Raw genomic sequence first — 13589 nt, forward strand, 5'->3', positions numbered from 1 at the left:
CGAGGAGATTGTGGCTCACAGTAACGAGAGAGGAAGTCTCAAAAAAGCTGGAGGGAAATAGGCAAAAGCCAGGCTGGTCATCACTACATTTCTGTGGGAACTGAAACTCAGAACTTCAAAATTTTCAAAATTCTTCTTTCATGGGCCCTAGATCAGGATTGCAAACACAACCCACATTTTATTTCCATACTGAAATTTTGTGGCACTGAACTTGGGTAACTTTGGAGCGTTCATGCAGCGTGAATGTCTTGCTGGAATGTCTCCAGAAAGGGGAATAGGACAGGTGTGAGATAGAGCAGGCACAGGCACAGAACTCTCCAGAAAGGGGAATAGGAAAGGTGTGAGATAGAACAGGTACAGCTCTCCAGAAAGGAGAATAGAATAGAATAGAATAGAATAGAATAGAATAGAATAGAATAGAATAGAATAGAATAGAATAGAATAGGCACAGGCAGAGAATATCTCCATGCAGGGTAACAGAACAGGTGTGAGATAGAGCAGGTACAGGCACAGAACTCTCCAGAAAGGGAAATAACAGGATAGGTGTGGAGATAGAGCAGGTACAGGCACAGTGTGTCTCCAGAAAGGGGAATGGAATAGGAATAGTACAGGAAATAACTTTATAATAGGTCAGAATCTTGTGCAGTCACTCATTAAAAACTATTTCAAACAAAGACCGTTTTGCTGCATGAGTGGGGCTGAAAACATTATCCAATATATTTACATAACTTCTGGCAAAAGAAAAGTAAAATAGTCTGGATTTTGTTGAGATATTAGCATGTTGTGGTTCTGATTTGTAGTTTCGGATGTTGCCTACATCACCTTTAAGTGTCTCGCGTGAGGATAAAGAAGGGGTTGATAGGGAAATGCAGGGAAGAAACAAACAGGGATGGAAAGCTTATCAAACTTTGTTTAAAATATTAGTCTTTCAGTTCATTTGGCTGAAAATAAAGAACTTTGAGAGAACTGAAAATAAGACTTTATCCCAGAAGGCAGATAAAATAAAGAATATCAGCCAGTTCTAGCTGCTATTTTTCTTTTATGTGTAAAATGCTGGTTAATATTTGTGACATAGAGTGCAATTGGGAGACTCTTATAAGACTCTTAGATGCAATTAGTTTTATTAAAATAAGGAGCAAAGTCGTAGCAAGTACAGAAGTTTTTTCCTTGCTTTGTGCAACTCTGAGGAAGTGAGTTAAGTGATGCCTCAGTTTCCCCTGCTGGGAACGGATAAAGCAAAAGCAGTCCCTTAGCGCGCCGTGCGATTTAAATCGGTGTTTTAAAGCTTCCTTGGGACGGAAGTACAGCTGCGGCCCTTCCACGAGCTGCCGCTCTCCTCCGGGAGCGCTGCCCAGGTGCTCCAAGGCCGGCCTGGGCGTGCCCTGGCCCCTCCCAGGTGCGGATTTTGGGGCGCTCCCTCCCTGCCGGAGCGGGGGCAGATAAATGGGAATGAATAGGAATAAATGGGAATGGGCAGGGAGCAGGGTGGGACGGAGCTGGAGGAGGGAGCGTGACACCGGCCGGGGCTCGGGAGTGCGGGACGGGCGGGACCGCCGCTCTCTGCGGCCCGGCCGGGCTCGGTCCGGCTCGTTGGGGTCGCTTCAGCCCCTTTGGGGTCGGTTCAGCCCCTTTGGGGTCGGTTCAGCCCTCGGGAGCGGTTCAGCCCCTTTGGGGTCGGTTCAGCCCTCGGGAGCGGTTCAGCCCGGCTCAGCCCGGTTTATCCCGGTTCAGCCCTCGGGAGCGGCTCAGCCCGGTTCAGCCCTCGGGAGCGGCTCAGCCCGGTTCATCCCGGCTCAGCCCGGCTCAGCCCGGTTCAGCCCTCGGGAGCGGCTCAGCCCGGTTCATCCCGGCTCAGCCCGGTTTATCCCTCGGGAGCGGTTCAGCCCGGTTCAGCCCGGTTTATCCCGGTTCAGCCCTCGGGAGCGGCTCAGCCCGGCTCAGCCCGGTTTATCCCGGCTCAGCCCGGTTCATCCCGGCTCAGCCCGGTTCAGCCCTCGGGAGCGGCTCAGCCCGGTTCAGCCCGGCTCAGCCCGGTTCATCCCGGCTCAGCCCGGTTCATCCCTCGGGAGCGGGCAGCGCTGTCCCCGCCCGCAGCGCTGAGCCCGGGCCCCGCGGGCAGGGGAGCTGCGGGAGGGGCAGCAGCGCCAAGTTGCAAAGGAGATTTTGGAGATCTTTTCTGGCACCCGTCGGAGCAGAAGCGTTTGAGTTCTCTCCACGGAACGGCGCAGCTCCGGGTCTGGCGCGACTTTCCGTGAGTTTTCCTCCGGACACGGCAATTTATTCCGAGTTAAATGAAGATACCGAAGGGTGAAGCAAGGAAACACTGCTTGGAGGGTCTGGAAGGGTTTTTTGCCATCCCTGAAGGAATGGACCTTTCGAACCTGCATGGAAAATGTCCTTTTTAATACCCAAAGTCGCAAAGGAAAACTTATGATTGAAGTCCTGCAGGAGTTGGAGTTCAGCTATACTTTTAACCTTAAATAGACCATGGAGAGTTTGTTATCTCTACTCTGTTGCCATTATTCTTTGCTGATTTTATTTCAGCAAAAATATCAGGTAATGCTCTGAATCCGGTCAGTTTTGAGATGTGCTTGGAGTCCTCTTAGCAAGTTTTGCCCCACCGTGTCTCATTGTGTAATGTTTTGTGTGCAGGTGTACGGAAACTATTCCCAGCTCCCCAAACACCCAGGTAAGAAATGCTCTCTTTCCACTTTGTGACAATGTGCTCGAATATTTATTTGCTTTTTTTTGTAGTTTGTGGGGTTTTTAAAAATTTTCTTAGTAGCCCCAAAGAAACAGAGCCCGTGTTTGAATGCCAGCTCTGTATTAAAGATGTAATAGTCAAAAGTATCAGTCCCTGTGAATTCAGTACCCCACCCACTGAATGTTCTGGGTAGAAGCACATTTGGAGAAAAATGGCTCGTGTTTGCTGTGTGGGAAACTCCTTTGTACACCCCGCTGTCCTCGAGAGTAAGGCTCTGAACCAGACCAACACAGACTCTTTTCCTTTCCCCTCGATGCTCATTTTCGATTCCCTGATGCACTCGGAGGTGCCAGCCTGCCCACTTCGCAGTGCTCTGCGTGGCTCCGAGTCCTCTCCCTGTCCCAGCCCTCCCCCTCGGGTTGGCATCGCTTTCAGAGCGGATTTAGGATTTCTCATCTGTTTCCAATGTGAAGAACTCAGAGCTCAGAAGCGTTTGTGTGTGTAACTGCAGGATCCTTCTGTTTATATAAATAGTTTAACCTCAAGCCTCATGGTGGTGTGCAAGTACAGTTTTACTGCTCCCGGCCCATGGATTGCTTTTTTCAGCTTTAACCACATGTAATTATTCCCAAGCAAAAGGCAGAGCGATGGGGAGAGGCCACGTCTGGCGAGGGAGCAGCTTCAGCCTGATTAATGCTCCTGCTCCACCTTTGCTCAAAACCAAGAAAAAGAGTCCTATTCCCTAAAAACGAGGGTCTGTGGCCTCTGGCTGGTGGGACAAAAGGGGAAACCACCCTCCCCAGGTGGGCGAGTCCCACGGCTGGTGAGGGAGGCAGGGATGCAAGGCAGGGATGCAGGGATGCTTGGTGAGGGGTGCAGGGGTGTGAGGCAGGGATGCAGGGATGCTGGGTGAGGGGTGCAGGGCTGTGAGGCAGGGATGCAGGGGTGTGATGCAGGGATGCTGGGTGAGGGGTGCAGGGCTGTGAGGCAGGGATGCAGGGGTGTGATGCAGGGATGCTGGGTGAGGGGTGCAGGGCTGTGAGGCAGGGATGCTGCTGGCCTTGCTCCAGGCTGGCCGAGCCCTGGGCCCTTCTCAGCGGGGTCACTGCCTGGGAGAGGATTCTGCACTCAGGGCAGCAGGCACTTGCCTCCAGAAGGCTCAGCTGAGGTTGGGCTGCCCGGAGGTTTTGGGTTATGTGTTGTGTGCCTGCTGTGGGTCTGTCCTCTGAGGCTGGCAGTGCCCTCTCAGTGACAGCTCTGCCTTCCAAGCAGTCGGAGATGAGAGCCACAGAACCCCGTGTCCATCCCACTTCCATCCCACGAGACATCCCCATTTTATCTGTTTGTGCTCTGTTCCCTCCTTGAGGGAAAGCCTCTATGACAACGGCAAACATTTAGTTAGGTGGGCTAAGAATAGATCCTGAATTAATGAATTCAGTTGTGAATCATTTGTTAGCTATCTCTGGTATAGTTGACTTTGGAAGCAAGTCTGAGTAGTTCTTGTACCCCCACAAGATGCAGAACTTGGAGTTCTGTTTCCTCACATCTGCAATTGCTCGTTGTGAAGTTTAGCCATTTTATCAACTTTGCACTCAAAATAAAAAAATAAATCTTAGGATCCTGTCTGTGCCACACCTCAGAAGCTGCATCAGGAGGATGGAGGCCATCAAGGTGCTCTCCAGGAGGGCTTTAGGCACTTTAATAAAATTTTTGCACCTTTGTATCCATGATAGAAAGCTCTGGTGTGTATCCAGGACATGAAAACCAGCAAAAGGGATTGATCTCAGAAGTGAAGGAAGGAGTGGGATGAGCCACGGAAGCCAAAGGACGCTGCTGGTGACTCGGGTTAATCTGCACATGAGGTGTGGGGAGGTTCTGTAGTGTCTGACAGCTGAAATGGGGTTTGACAAACTTCCCTCTGTCAGCTTCACACCTCGGTCTCCTGAAAGATTGCTTGGGATGAAAACTGATTGTAGGGCAGAGAGCCAGAAATGTGGTGTGACAGAAGCCCTTGCTCTTGGTCCCTATTACTCTTTTTTTCCCCACCTCTTCCCCCAGAGAAAAGTAACCCAGGCTGGAGGGGTGATGTGCCATGATGGGGCATCCATGGAAAAACTTCTGAATATCTGTGCCAGCTTGCCCGAACTCTCTTAGCTGTGAGACATGCTAAATTTGTTTCATCACATCTGATCAAAGTAATTGTTTTGAAAATAAAGGGTTTCTTGTAGCAAGCAAGATAGTAAGAAATTACGAGTCATGTTTTTCTACACTAGTAATGCTCTACCCTTAAAATAGAATTGTTATCTTAACAGAAACTGTGGTTGTTTTGGGCAGCCCGTTCTGGCCCAACGTGACCCCACATCCCAAAATTTGTCCAAACTCTGGTCAGTCAGACTGTACAGACAGAAATGCCAATGGAAACCTGCAGGTGCTGGCCTTGGTCAGCCTGTCCACCTGCTGGTAAGGAGAAGGTGCAGGAAAACAGAATGTTTCATCAGCCCCAGAGGGTTTTGGGGTGCTGAGAAGGCCCTGGAGGAAGGGCTGGCGCGGGGTGGGAGGTGGGAGCTCCTCTCGGAGCACCCAGCCCCTCTGGAGGAGGCAGGAGCAGTGATGTTCGGGGGCAGGCTGAGCCTTCCCCCCTGCACTCCCGCTCTGGGCTGGCCAGCACTGCTCGAAGTCTCTGTGAAATCTGGAAATTGCTCTGGAGTGTTGGTCTCTGAGTGTCTCCCCAGCTGCTGTTCAGTGGGTGCTGCCAGACACACCCCAGAGTCAGTCAGAGATTGTTACACCTTTTAGGTGCCATTAGAATGCAAACCAGCTGGATTTAAAAGCAGGTTTTCTGCAGTGGTTAATCAGAGATATGGCTTTAATTTGCTGCTCTGATTTATGACCTCGCTTGTGTGCCACACTTGATTTACATAAAGCATTTTGGCTTACTTAACCTTTTGACCTCTTTTATGGTTATTTTCTGTGGAGACTTGTTACACCCCTTGTTGGTCTTTTATTTAATAATCTTTTAACCTGTGTTTCTTGAAAGGATTCAAAGTCCTGGCGTCAGCTTCCCATTACTGGCCCTTGGAAGATGTGGATGGAATTCACGAGTTTCGGGACACAAACGGAGGTAGACAAAACATTCCGTGGCCTGGCAGCAGCACAGCTCCTGTGTCTGCTGTGGTTAGGAGGGGCAGCAGGAGATAGGGAAGGGGGGGACTTTGGAGCTCAGAGGTTGAGGGTTCTTTCCAGTTTATGTTTCTGTTGTATTTGTGAGCTGATTTCTGTGGAGTGTTCTCCGAGGTGTTATGGGCTGCATTGCTGAGGTTATAAGGAGTTTATGATCCAAAGGTCATTGAAATCTCGGTCATTCACTGGTTTGGTACACACACAGCGTGCTCCAGGTGCTCAGGCTCTGGGAGCTCTGGCTCTGCCAGCAGGGATGGCTCTGCTTTCATTTTGGAGGGAGTTAAATGCCCAAGCTCCTCAGGCACTTCTGAACCTTGCATGTGGTGTCCACAGAGAGAAGAGTGCAAGCTCTCCTCTGGATACCTCTCACTCATTTGTGTCTCCTTTGGGAGTTTCCCTAAGAGCAGTGCTGCAGCATGAGCTGATGTCAATTCAATTCCTTCTCCAGCTGGGCGAAATCAGGAGAGATTTGCCTCCCCGAGGGAAGGACAGCTCTGCTGCCAGGGCGGGGTGGGTGGGTGGGCAGCCCCTGGTGCCCCCAGCTCTGGCCCTGTAGGGGATGGGCTGAGCCCCAGGAGCTCCCACTGGAGCTTTTGGGCTCTCTCACACCCCAGGAGCTCCCACTGGAGCTTTTGGGCTCTCTCACACCCCAGGAGCTCCCACCGGAGTTTTTGGCTCTCTGACACCCCAGGAGCTCCCACTGGAGCTTTTGGCTCTCTCACACCCTGGCCAGCTCCAGCTTGTGCTGATGGGCACTCCCCAAACCTGTGTGCCAGACGTGGCAGTATTGATCTCTGCTCCTGCCTGGGGACAAGATCTATAAATATCCAAAAATATCCCTTTGTTGTAGAGGTGTTCAACTATTTTAAGCCTAAACTTTGACCTGTATTTCCACAAAATTTCTGAAAGGAATGGAATTGCCTGACCAGAAATATATCTGGGCAATACTCTGCTTCCATTAGGAGCTGATGGCAGCATTCCTACTGACTGCAATAGAATAATTATTTGGCTTACAAAAGTTGCCACATAAGTTCTCTAAAAGTGTGTTAAAGTAATTTTCTGACCCTGGACTTCATGTGGTTTCAAAGAGAGTGAAGTGCTCAGTATCTAGTTCTGTTTTGGCAATCAATCACATTATAACCAAGATGTTTTGAAAGTGCTTGAAAATAATATATAAAAAATACATCTCTTGAAAAAGGACAATTGATGTTAGATTGTTTTTCAAATTTTGTTTAATTTTACTTCAGCAAAATTCAGAAATGTTTTCAGTGTCTTGGTAGAGCGAAAGCAGATAATAGATGAAACTCCTGACCCTACAAGCCTTCACTTACAGGAAAGGGACTGGCTCACAGGAACAATCTCTTTTGATTCCTATTATGACATGGTGATAAAGAAATTTATCAACGAGCCAGCTGCAGGACTTTGCTGAAAAACTTGGTGGATTTTGTCTTACAATTACTTGCAGGGGACAGCAGTAGCCAGAGGTGTTTGTCTCTGCAGTGCAGCTCTGCCAGTGCTGAATTCTCTGCAGCCTTGCACTGGATGGCTCAAATTCCTCTCAGTCGTTTGTATTGTGCTGATCAGACACGATATCATTTCAGCTGCCTCCAGCAGAGGTTTTATGTGTCTGATATTTCACTTTGATATACAAGAAAATTGTTCTTTATTGTTGTAATCTACTCCAGGTGACAATTTGCTTGGTTTTGGCTCCATTCTGACTACACAACTCTTCTGTTTATTGCAGAGTCTTTCTTATTTTTCCACTCATCATATCATGCAATTATTTTCATTCCATGTTTCTCCTCTTAAATCCTTGAAGCACCATAATCTGTCCGTCATGTTAATCCATTTTATTTGTTGAAGTCATTGTGTGTGAAGCCAGATTTATATCTCTCAAAGCATTCGTGTGGTGAGAGTGTGTCAGCAAATTAATGTTTTGGAAATCTCAGCAGTAGAAGCAATTGAAATGAAACAATCAGCTCAAAATATAGCAAATAAAGAGAAAGTGGCCATGCTCAGGTTTTTCACCTGACCCCTTGTTTTCCATGCATTTTTATCTGGAGGTTTTTGTGGGTGTTTTTCTTTTCCTAAGAGCATTTGTCTTTTTGTTCTATGAGCTCAGTTGGTCTAAATGCCAAATCAATGTCCTTCATCTACTTTGATGTGCTTTCCATCAGGCTTTATTTGCCTGCCCAGGGTAAACAATTACAGTGTGCAAGATACTGTTAAATTTTCAAAATCAGAAAAACAAATTAGAGAATAAAACTTTATAGTCAGATATAAAAAAGTTGGAGTTTTTTTTATGTTTGGATGGAGTTTCTTGTATTTTGATTTGTGCCCATTGCTTTGATCTGCTCTCTGGGCACAAATAAGGAGAGCCTGGCACATCTTTCCATTTCCAGCTGGGGGATTTTTTTTGCACACTGGGGATTTTTTGCTCACTGAGGATTTTTGCACTCTAAGGATTTTTGCACGCTGGGGGTTTTTGCAGCCCAGCAGCCCCAGCCTCTCCTGCCTTGCTCCAGGTGTCCCCGTCCCTTCACAGAGCCTGGGGCTGCCCCAGCTCCCAGCCCTGCAGGGATGGATTTTAGTGTAGGTGTTCCCAGCAGCAGCAGGCTGTTCCACAGCCTCCACCTGCAGCTGGGTGATTCTCAGACTTTTCTGCTCAGTTCCTGCAGTGGCTCTGCCTTCCCTGAGCAGGTGCAGCCAGGACACTCCCAGCCCCTGAGAAGTGCTTGTGTGGTAAAATTAAACCAACAAATCTGTGATTTCTGCTGTGCTGAGAGATATGAACTGGCCAGCTCATTACTGATGGTGTTTATTCATTGTTTTGCTCATTTGCTTATTTTCTTTTGTTGTTCCACCCAGCTCTAAGAATCCACAACTTCACTGTGCTTCCTTCCCATAACTCTACCTTTGTAAATACCAATGACTCTGCCTACTCTAACTTCTCTGCAACTGTAGGTGAGGATTTTCTCGTTTTTTTGTTCTGCATTTGTCAGGCGTGGATGGCTCTTGTAGCCTTGGATTCAGAGTTAACTCTGGGTTCTGGTTCAAGAGCTCATGTGGTAAAAGTGATTGTTATTTTTGCATTGTCACACGTTTCTGGAAAAGCACCCTGCAGTGTTACCTGGGTTGGGATTCTGGGAGAGGCATTCCACGTGAATCCCATGGGAGGATGGGCCCCAGGGATCCTCCAAAACCTAAAAAAATTGCTATTATGCTTAAAAGAAACAGAGATGACATTTCAGAGGAACATATGAGAACAAACAGGTAAATTTTTTTCTTGTCTTTCAAGGCTAAAATGGAAAAGAAGCCCTGTGTTTTTCACTGGTTTATAATAGTTTTTAGAGGACATGTTAAGAAAGACAAATGCAAGCAGATTTGCAAAGCCTGGAAGTGAGAGGTTGTCAGTCATGACAACTTTGGTTAACATGATGGTTTATTTTGGGGTTTTTGTTTGTTGGTTGTTTTTTTTTTTTAAATGAGAAGCAAATCTTTCTATATATGTCCTTATATTATTTTTTTAACATCCATACACTTGGAGATGAAAGGAAGAACAGAAAATGCTAACTCACAGGCAGAAACCCGGCAGACTGGAAATCAGTTACAGGCACAGCAGCTTAAAGTCACTTAATTTCAGTCATTGCATTTGTGCTGTGTGGCTGCAGTTGAAATGTGACCTCGTGCCCACTTTGCCTTAGGAATTAACTCACATCAAACTGTCAGAAAACCTGACCTAAGGAGAAGGATGGAAATGGTAAAACTGTCATTTGGGCTGCTCAGATAGTAAGAATTTTATATTGGAATACTGAACCCACTATTTTTTTACTCTCTAACATTAAAAGTATGCTGGCACATGGGAACTCTATTAATGATGAACTTCAAATGACCCTAATTCCTTCCAGTCCTCTCTTATCTGCTTTATAGACCATTTGCATAGTTCTCACACAATAAAGCATATTCAGTATGAACATTAGAGAGAGTGACACCAGTGGCAAAGGAAGTGCTGTGGGAACAGAAATGCTTTATCTTATGGGAACTTCCCTGCAGAGATGAATTTATAATTCAGGTGCCTTGAGAAGAACTTAGAAATGTTTTATTTGCTCCACAGTACACACATTTTTAAAAGGAACTAAATTTTATCTGTCAGTTACAGGCAGGGCTTGATGGTTTCTCCCCCTAAGGGAGGGGAAGATACCTGAAAACTGATATTTAAATAAAGTTTTGGGACAAACTAGGAGGACACTGAAACATGCATTCACAGCATTAATAGAGAAAAGGAAAATATCTTCTCGCTGCTGGAGCTCCCTTGGAACAGCTCTTCTCAACCTTTTTCCAGAGGAAATGATGAAGAAGGGTCCTAAACCCAAGGTTCTGAATCCTCCTTGCAGGAATGCCATCCCAGAGGATGGAGGTAGCAGGAAATCCCACACCAACAACTGATGTTCTCCCTCTCAGAAACAGGCAGTCCAATTTTCACTGCTTTCCCAGCCCAGCAGAACTTTTATTTATGATTTTTCATTGTCCCATTGTCTGCATTGCTAAAATCAGCCAGGACAAAGGGGAGAATCTCCCCAGCACCTCCTGTCAGCTGCACTCTGAGAGCTAAGGAGGCTCCTGGAGCAAACAAATGCCAGGATTTCCATTTCCCAGCTGGCAGCAGATGGATCAGCAGCGCTTTTCTGTGGAAGGGAACACAAGAAAACACAAGCAAATTGCTCATTATCCACCTTAGGTAAAGCAATTGCCTTTGCAAGAGCCAAGGACACCCAACAAAGGGTGTGTGAAAGGAGCTCCAGTTCTGTCTTTGAGTGGACCTCGTCAAGGATATTTCATTGAGTTATTTTTCACTGAAAACTGGTGTTTGATCACCAGCCTGCCCTTTCAAAAAATGAAAAGAGAAACACTATTTTGTTACATTTTAAATGGGGAAAGAATTTCTTTACTAGCTCAGCCTACCAGTAAGACACCTCTAGGAAGTGTCTAGCATTCCAAACTCTGGAAAGCATAAAGCTCACTCAGATTACTTTAAAATAATAATTTTTGGATGTATGGGTTCTGTCAGTCTTAGTTAACCACAGAGCTGAGTGGGAGGTGTCTGTGTGGTCTTTAAAAATACAACAAACCACTGACAAATGGAAACAAACAAACTGAGCACACCAAAACTGGCAAACTGAAACCAAAAACACAAAAAGAAAAGCAAACACAGAAAGTAATAAAACCTTATAGCTGGACCAAGGTAAACATCTGAGCTGTAGGAGTCTGTTAAAATCATGTTTCCAGGAGGTTTTCCTTTATGTGAACGTTAAACTGGATTTTGCTTTTGCTTTAGATATTATAGAAGGGATGGTGAACAAAGGGATTTACGTCACTGAAAAGAAAGGAGTCACCTTTCTCTTCTTCGGAAGCTATCGAAATTCTTGCATTAGTAATCCAGAGGCTTGTGGGCCTGAAGGTGAGAAATTCATTAATTATGATTGACTTTTCTTTTGCTGCCAAGTTATGTTATTCAAAAATTGTTGTTTCTTTCCTCCTTGGAGTGAAATCTAAAAATGAGGCTTGACACTTTATTGGCTTCTAAGACAATTGAGTGTTGATTGCTGCAAATTTAGTCTTTTCTAACTGCAGGTTAAATTGGAACTGATCACCAACCACTCAGATTCAGTGTGACCTCTTTGCAGGAGTGGGCTCTAGAGATAAATCTCTAGCTTTATCTCTAGATAAATCTCTAGCTTTTTCTCTAGAGATAAGGACATTTTTAGGTCTCTGATGCTATGGAATCCATTTGTCTTCATAGATGCTGAAATCCCTCCATTCTGTTTCTCTTCCCCTTCCCTTGGGATCACAAAGTGAAGGGTTTGACACGTGTTGTGACAGGGGATGATTGAAACTGAGTGTGACAGAGCAAACTAAGACTGAGTGTGACAGAGCAAACTGAGGCTGAGTGTGACAGTCAGAGCAAACTGAGACTGAGTGTGACAGAGCAAACTGAGGCTGAGTGTGACAGAGCAAACTGAGGCTGAGTGTGACAGAGCAAACTGAGGCTGAGTGTGACAGACAGAGCAAACTGAGACTGAGTGTGACAGAGCAAACTGAGGCTGAGTGTGACAGACAGAGCAAACTGAGACTGAGTGTGACAGAGCAAACTGAGGCTGAGTGTGACAGAGCAAACTGAGGCTGAGTGTGACAGAGCAAACTGAGGCTGAGTGTGACAGAGCAAACTGAGGCTGAGTGTGACAGAGCAAACTGAGGCTGAGTGTGACAGAGCAAACTGAGACTGAGTGTGACAGAGCAAACTGAGACTGAGTGTGACAGAGCAAACTGAGACTGAGTGTGACAGTCGGAGCAAACTGAGGCTGAGTGTGACAGAGCAAACTGAGACTGAGTGTGACAGAGCAAACTGAGGCTGAGTGTGACAGTCAGAGCAAACTGAGGCTGAGTGTGACAATCAGAGCAAACTGAGACTGAGTGTGACAGAGCAAACTGAGGCTGAGTGTGACAGTCAGAGCAAACTGAGGCTGAGTGTGACAGTCAGAGCAAACTGAGGCTGAGTGTGACAATCAGAGCAAACTGAGACTGAGTGTGACAGAGCAAACTGAGACTGAGTGTGACAGTCGGAGCAAACTGAGGCTGAGTGTGACAGAGCAAACTGAGACTGAGTGTGACAGAGCAAACTGAGGCTGAGTGTGACAGTCAGAGCAAACTGAGGCTGAGTGTGACAGTCAGAGCAAACTGAGGCTGAGTGTGACAATCAGAGCAAACTGAGACTGAGTGTGACAGAGCAAACTGAGGCTGAGTGTGACAGTCAGAGCAAACTGAGGCTGAGTGTGACAGTCAGAGCAAACTGAGGCTGAGTGTGACAGTCAGAGCAAACCTGGTTACTCGCCCAGGGCATTCTCAGGAGATGCAGAACCCCATGGAAAGGGAGGGTTCCAAAGCAAATGCTGGCTTTCCCTGAACTCCAGCAGCCCCTGAACTCACAGCATTGCCAACACTGAACAGTGTTCTGGCTGTTGCTGACTTGGGCCATCCTTCAGGGGGTAACGTGGCTGGAAATTAGGATCACTTTTGTTGGAGCTGCTGAAGCAAGAGCTGCTGGTGAGCTTTGTAAGCACCCAGAGCAGCTGGCTGTTGCCTGAGAGTGACAGAAAAAGGGATTCAGCATCCTGCTCCAAGTGTGTTTTGGGATACGTGCTGTATCTTTTCATACTTTTTTTCATGCCACTGGGAAATAAAAATCATCAGGAAATCATATTCTTTCAACATCTGTAACAATCAGAATAAATTGTTTTTGTAGTACCAGAGCACTCCCAGTATCTCACAAACAAGAACATTAAAGGCATAAAACACTGAAATGTTCAGTAGATAAAATGTGAGGAGAAGAAATCATATAAATATTAATCACGAAGTGACTGCAGCACATATTAATGGAAGGAAAAAAGGCAACACCCTTGTGTCTAAAGAACGTGTCTGTATTTTTCAAGCCAAATGCACCTGTGGTGAGGGTAAGGTGGATTTTATTTCAGCTGCTGCTGCTTAACCATCCTTGATGTGTTTGTGTGAAACACAAATGGATGGAGCTTCTTGTATGTTGGTTTTTAACCAGGAAATGCCTTTGGGGAAGGGTGTTGGGATCTCCCCAGGTGAAATAAAAACCCATGAAACAAAAATCCCAGTGCTTCTTCTAAGGCTGGATTTCATA

The 13589-nt window shown here is 46.4% G+C and overlaps 1 protein-coding gene across 3 annotated transcripts in view; it reads left to right on the top strand.

Annotated features, from left to right (window-relative positions):
- Positions 1–1777: 1777 nt before the first annotated feature.
- Positions 1778–13589, top strand: part of ADGRD1 (adhesion G protein-coupled receptor D1) — a 123003-nt gene continuing 111191 nt past the window's right edge. Inside the window, exons 1-5 of one of the 3 annotated variants that reach the window (XM_085593412.1) lie at positions 2072–2556; positions 2653–2689; positions 5742–5825; positions 8753–8848; positions 11220–11342. In XM_085593412.1, coding sequence (XP_085449538.1) covers positions 2488–2556; positions 2653–2689; positions 5742–5825; positions 8753–8848; positions 11220–11342 — 409 coding nt within the window. In that variant the 5' untranslated portion in view covers positions 2072–2487. Of the gene's footprint in view, positions 2557–2652; positions 2690–5741; positions 5826–8752; positions 8849–11219; positions 11343–13589 lie in introns of all 3 variants that reach the window. The other 2 variants (XM_021543961.4, XM_021543959.3) reach the window with 2 other exon arrangements.

The sequence above is a fragment of the Lonchura striata genome, chromosome 15, assembly GCF_050655825.1.
Source record: "Lonchura striata isolate lonStrDom1 chromosome 15, ASM5065582v1, whole genome shotgun sequence".
NCBI classification, from domain to species: domain Eukaryota; kingdom Metazoa; phylum Chordata; class Aves; order Passeriformes; family Estrildidae; genus Lonchura; species Lonchura striata.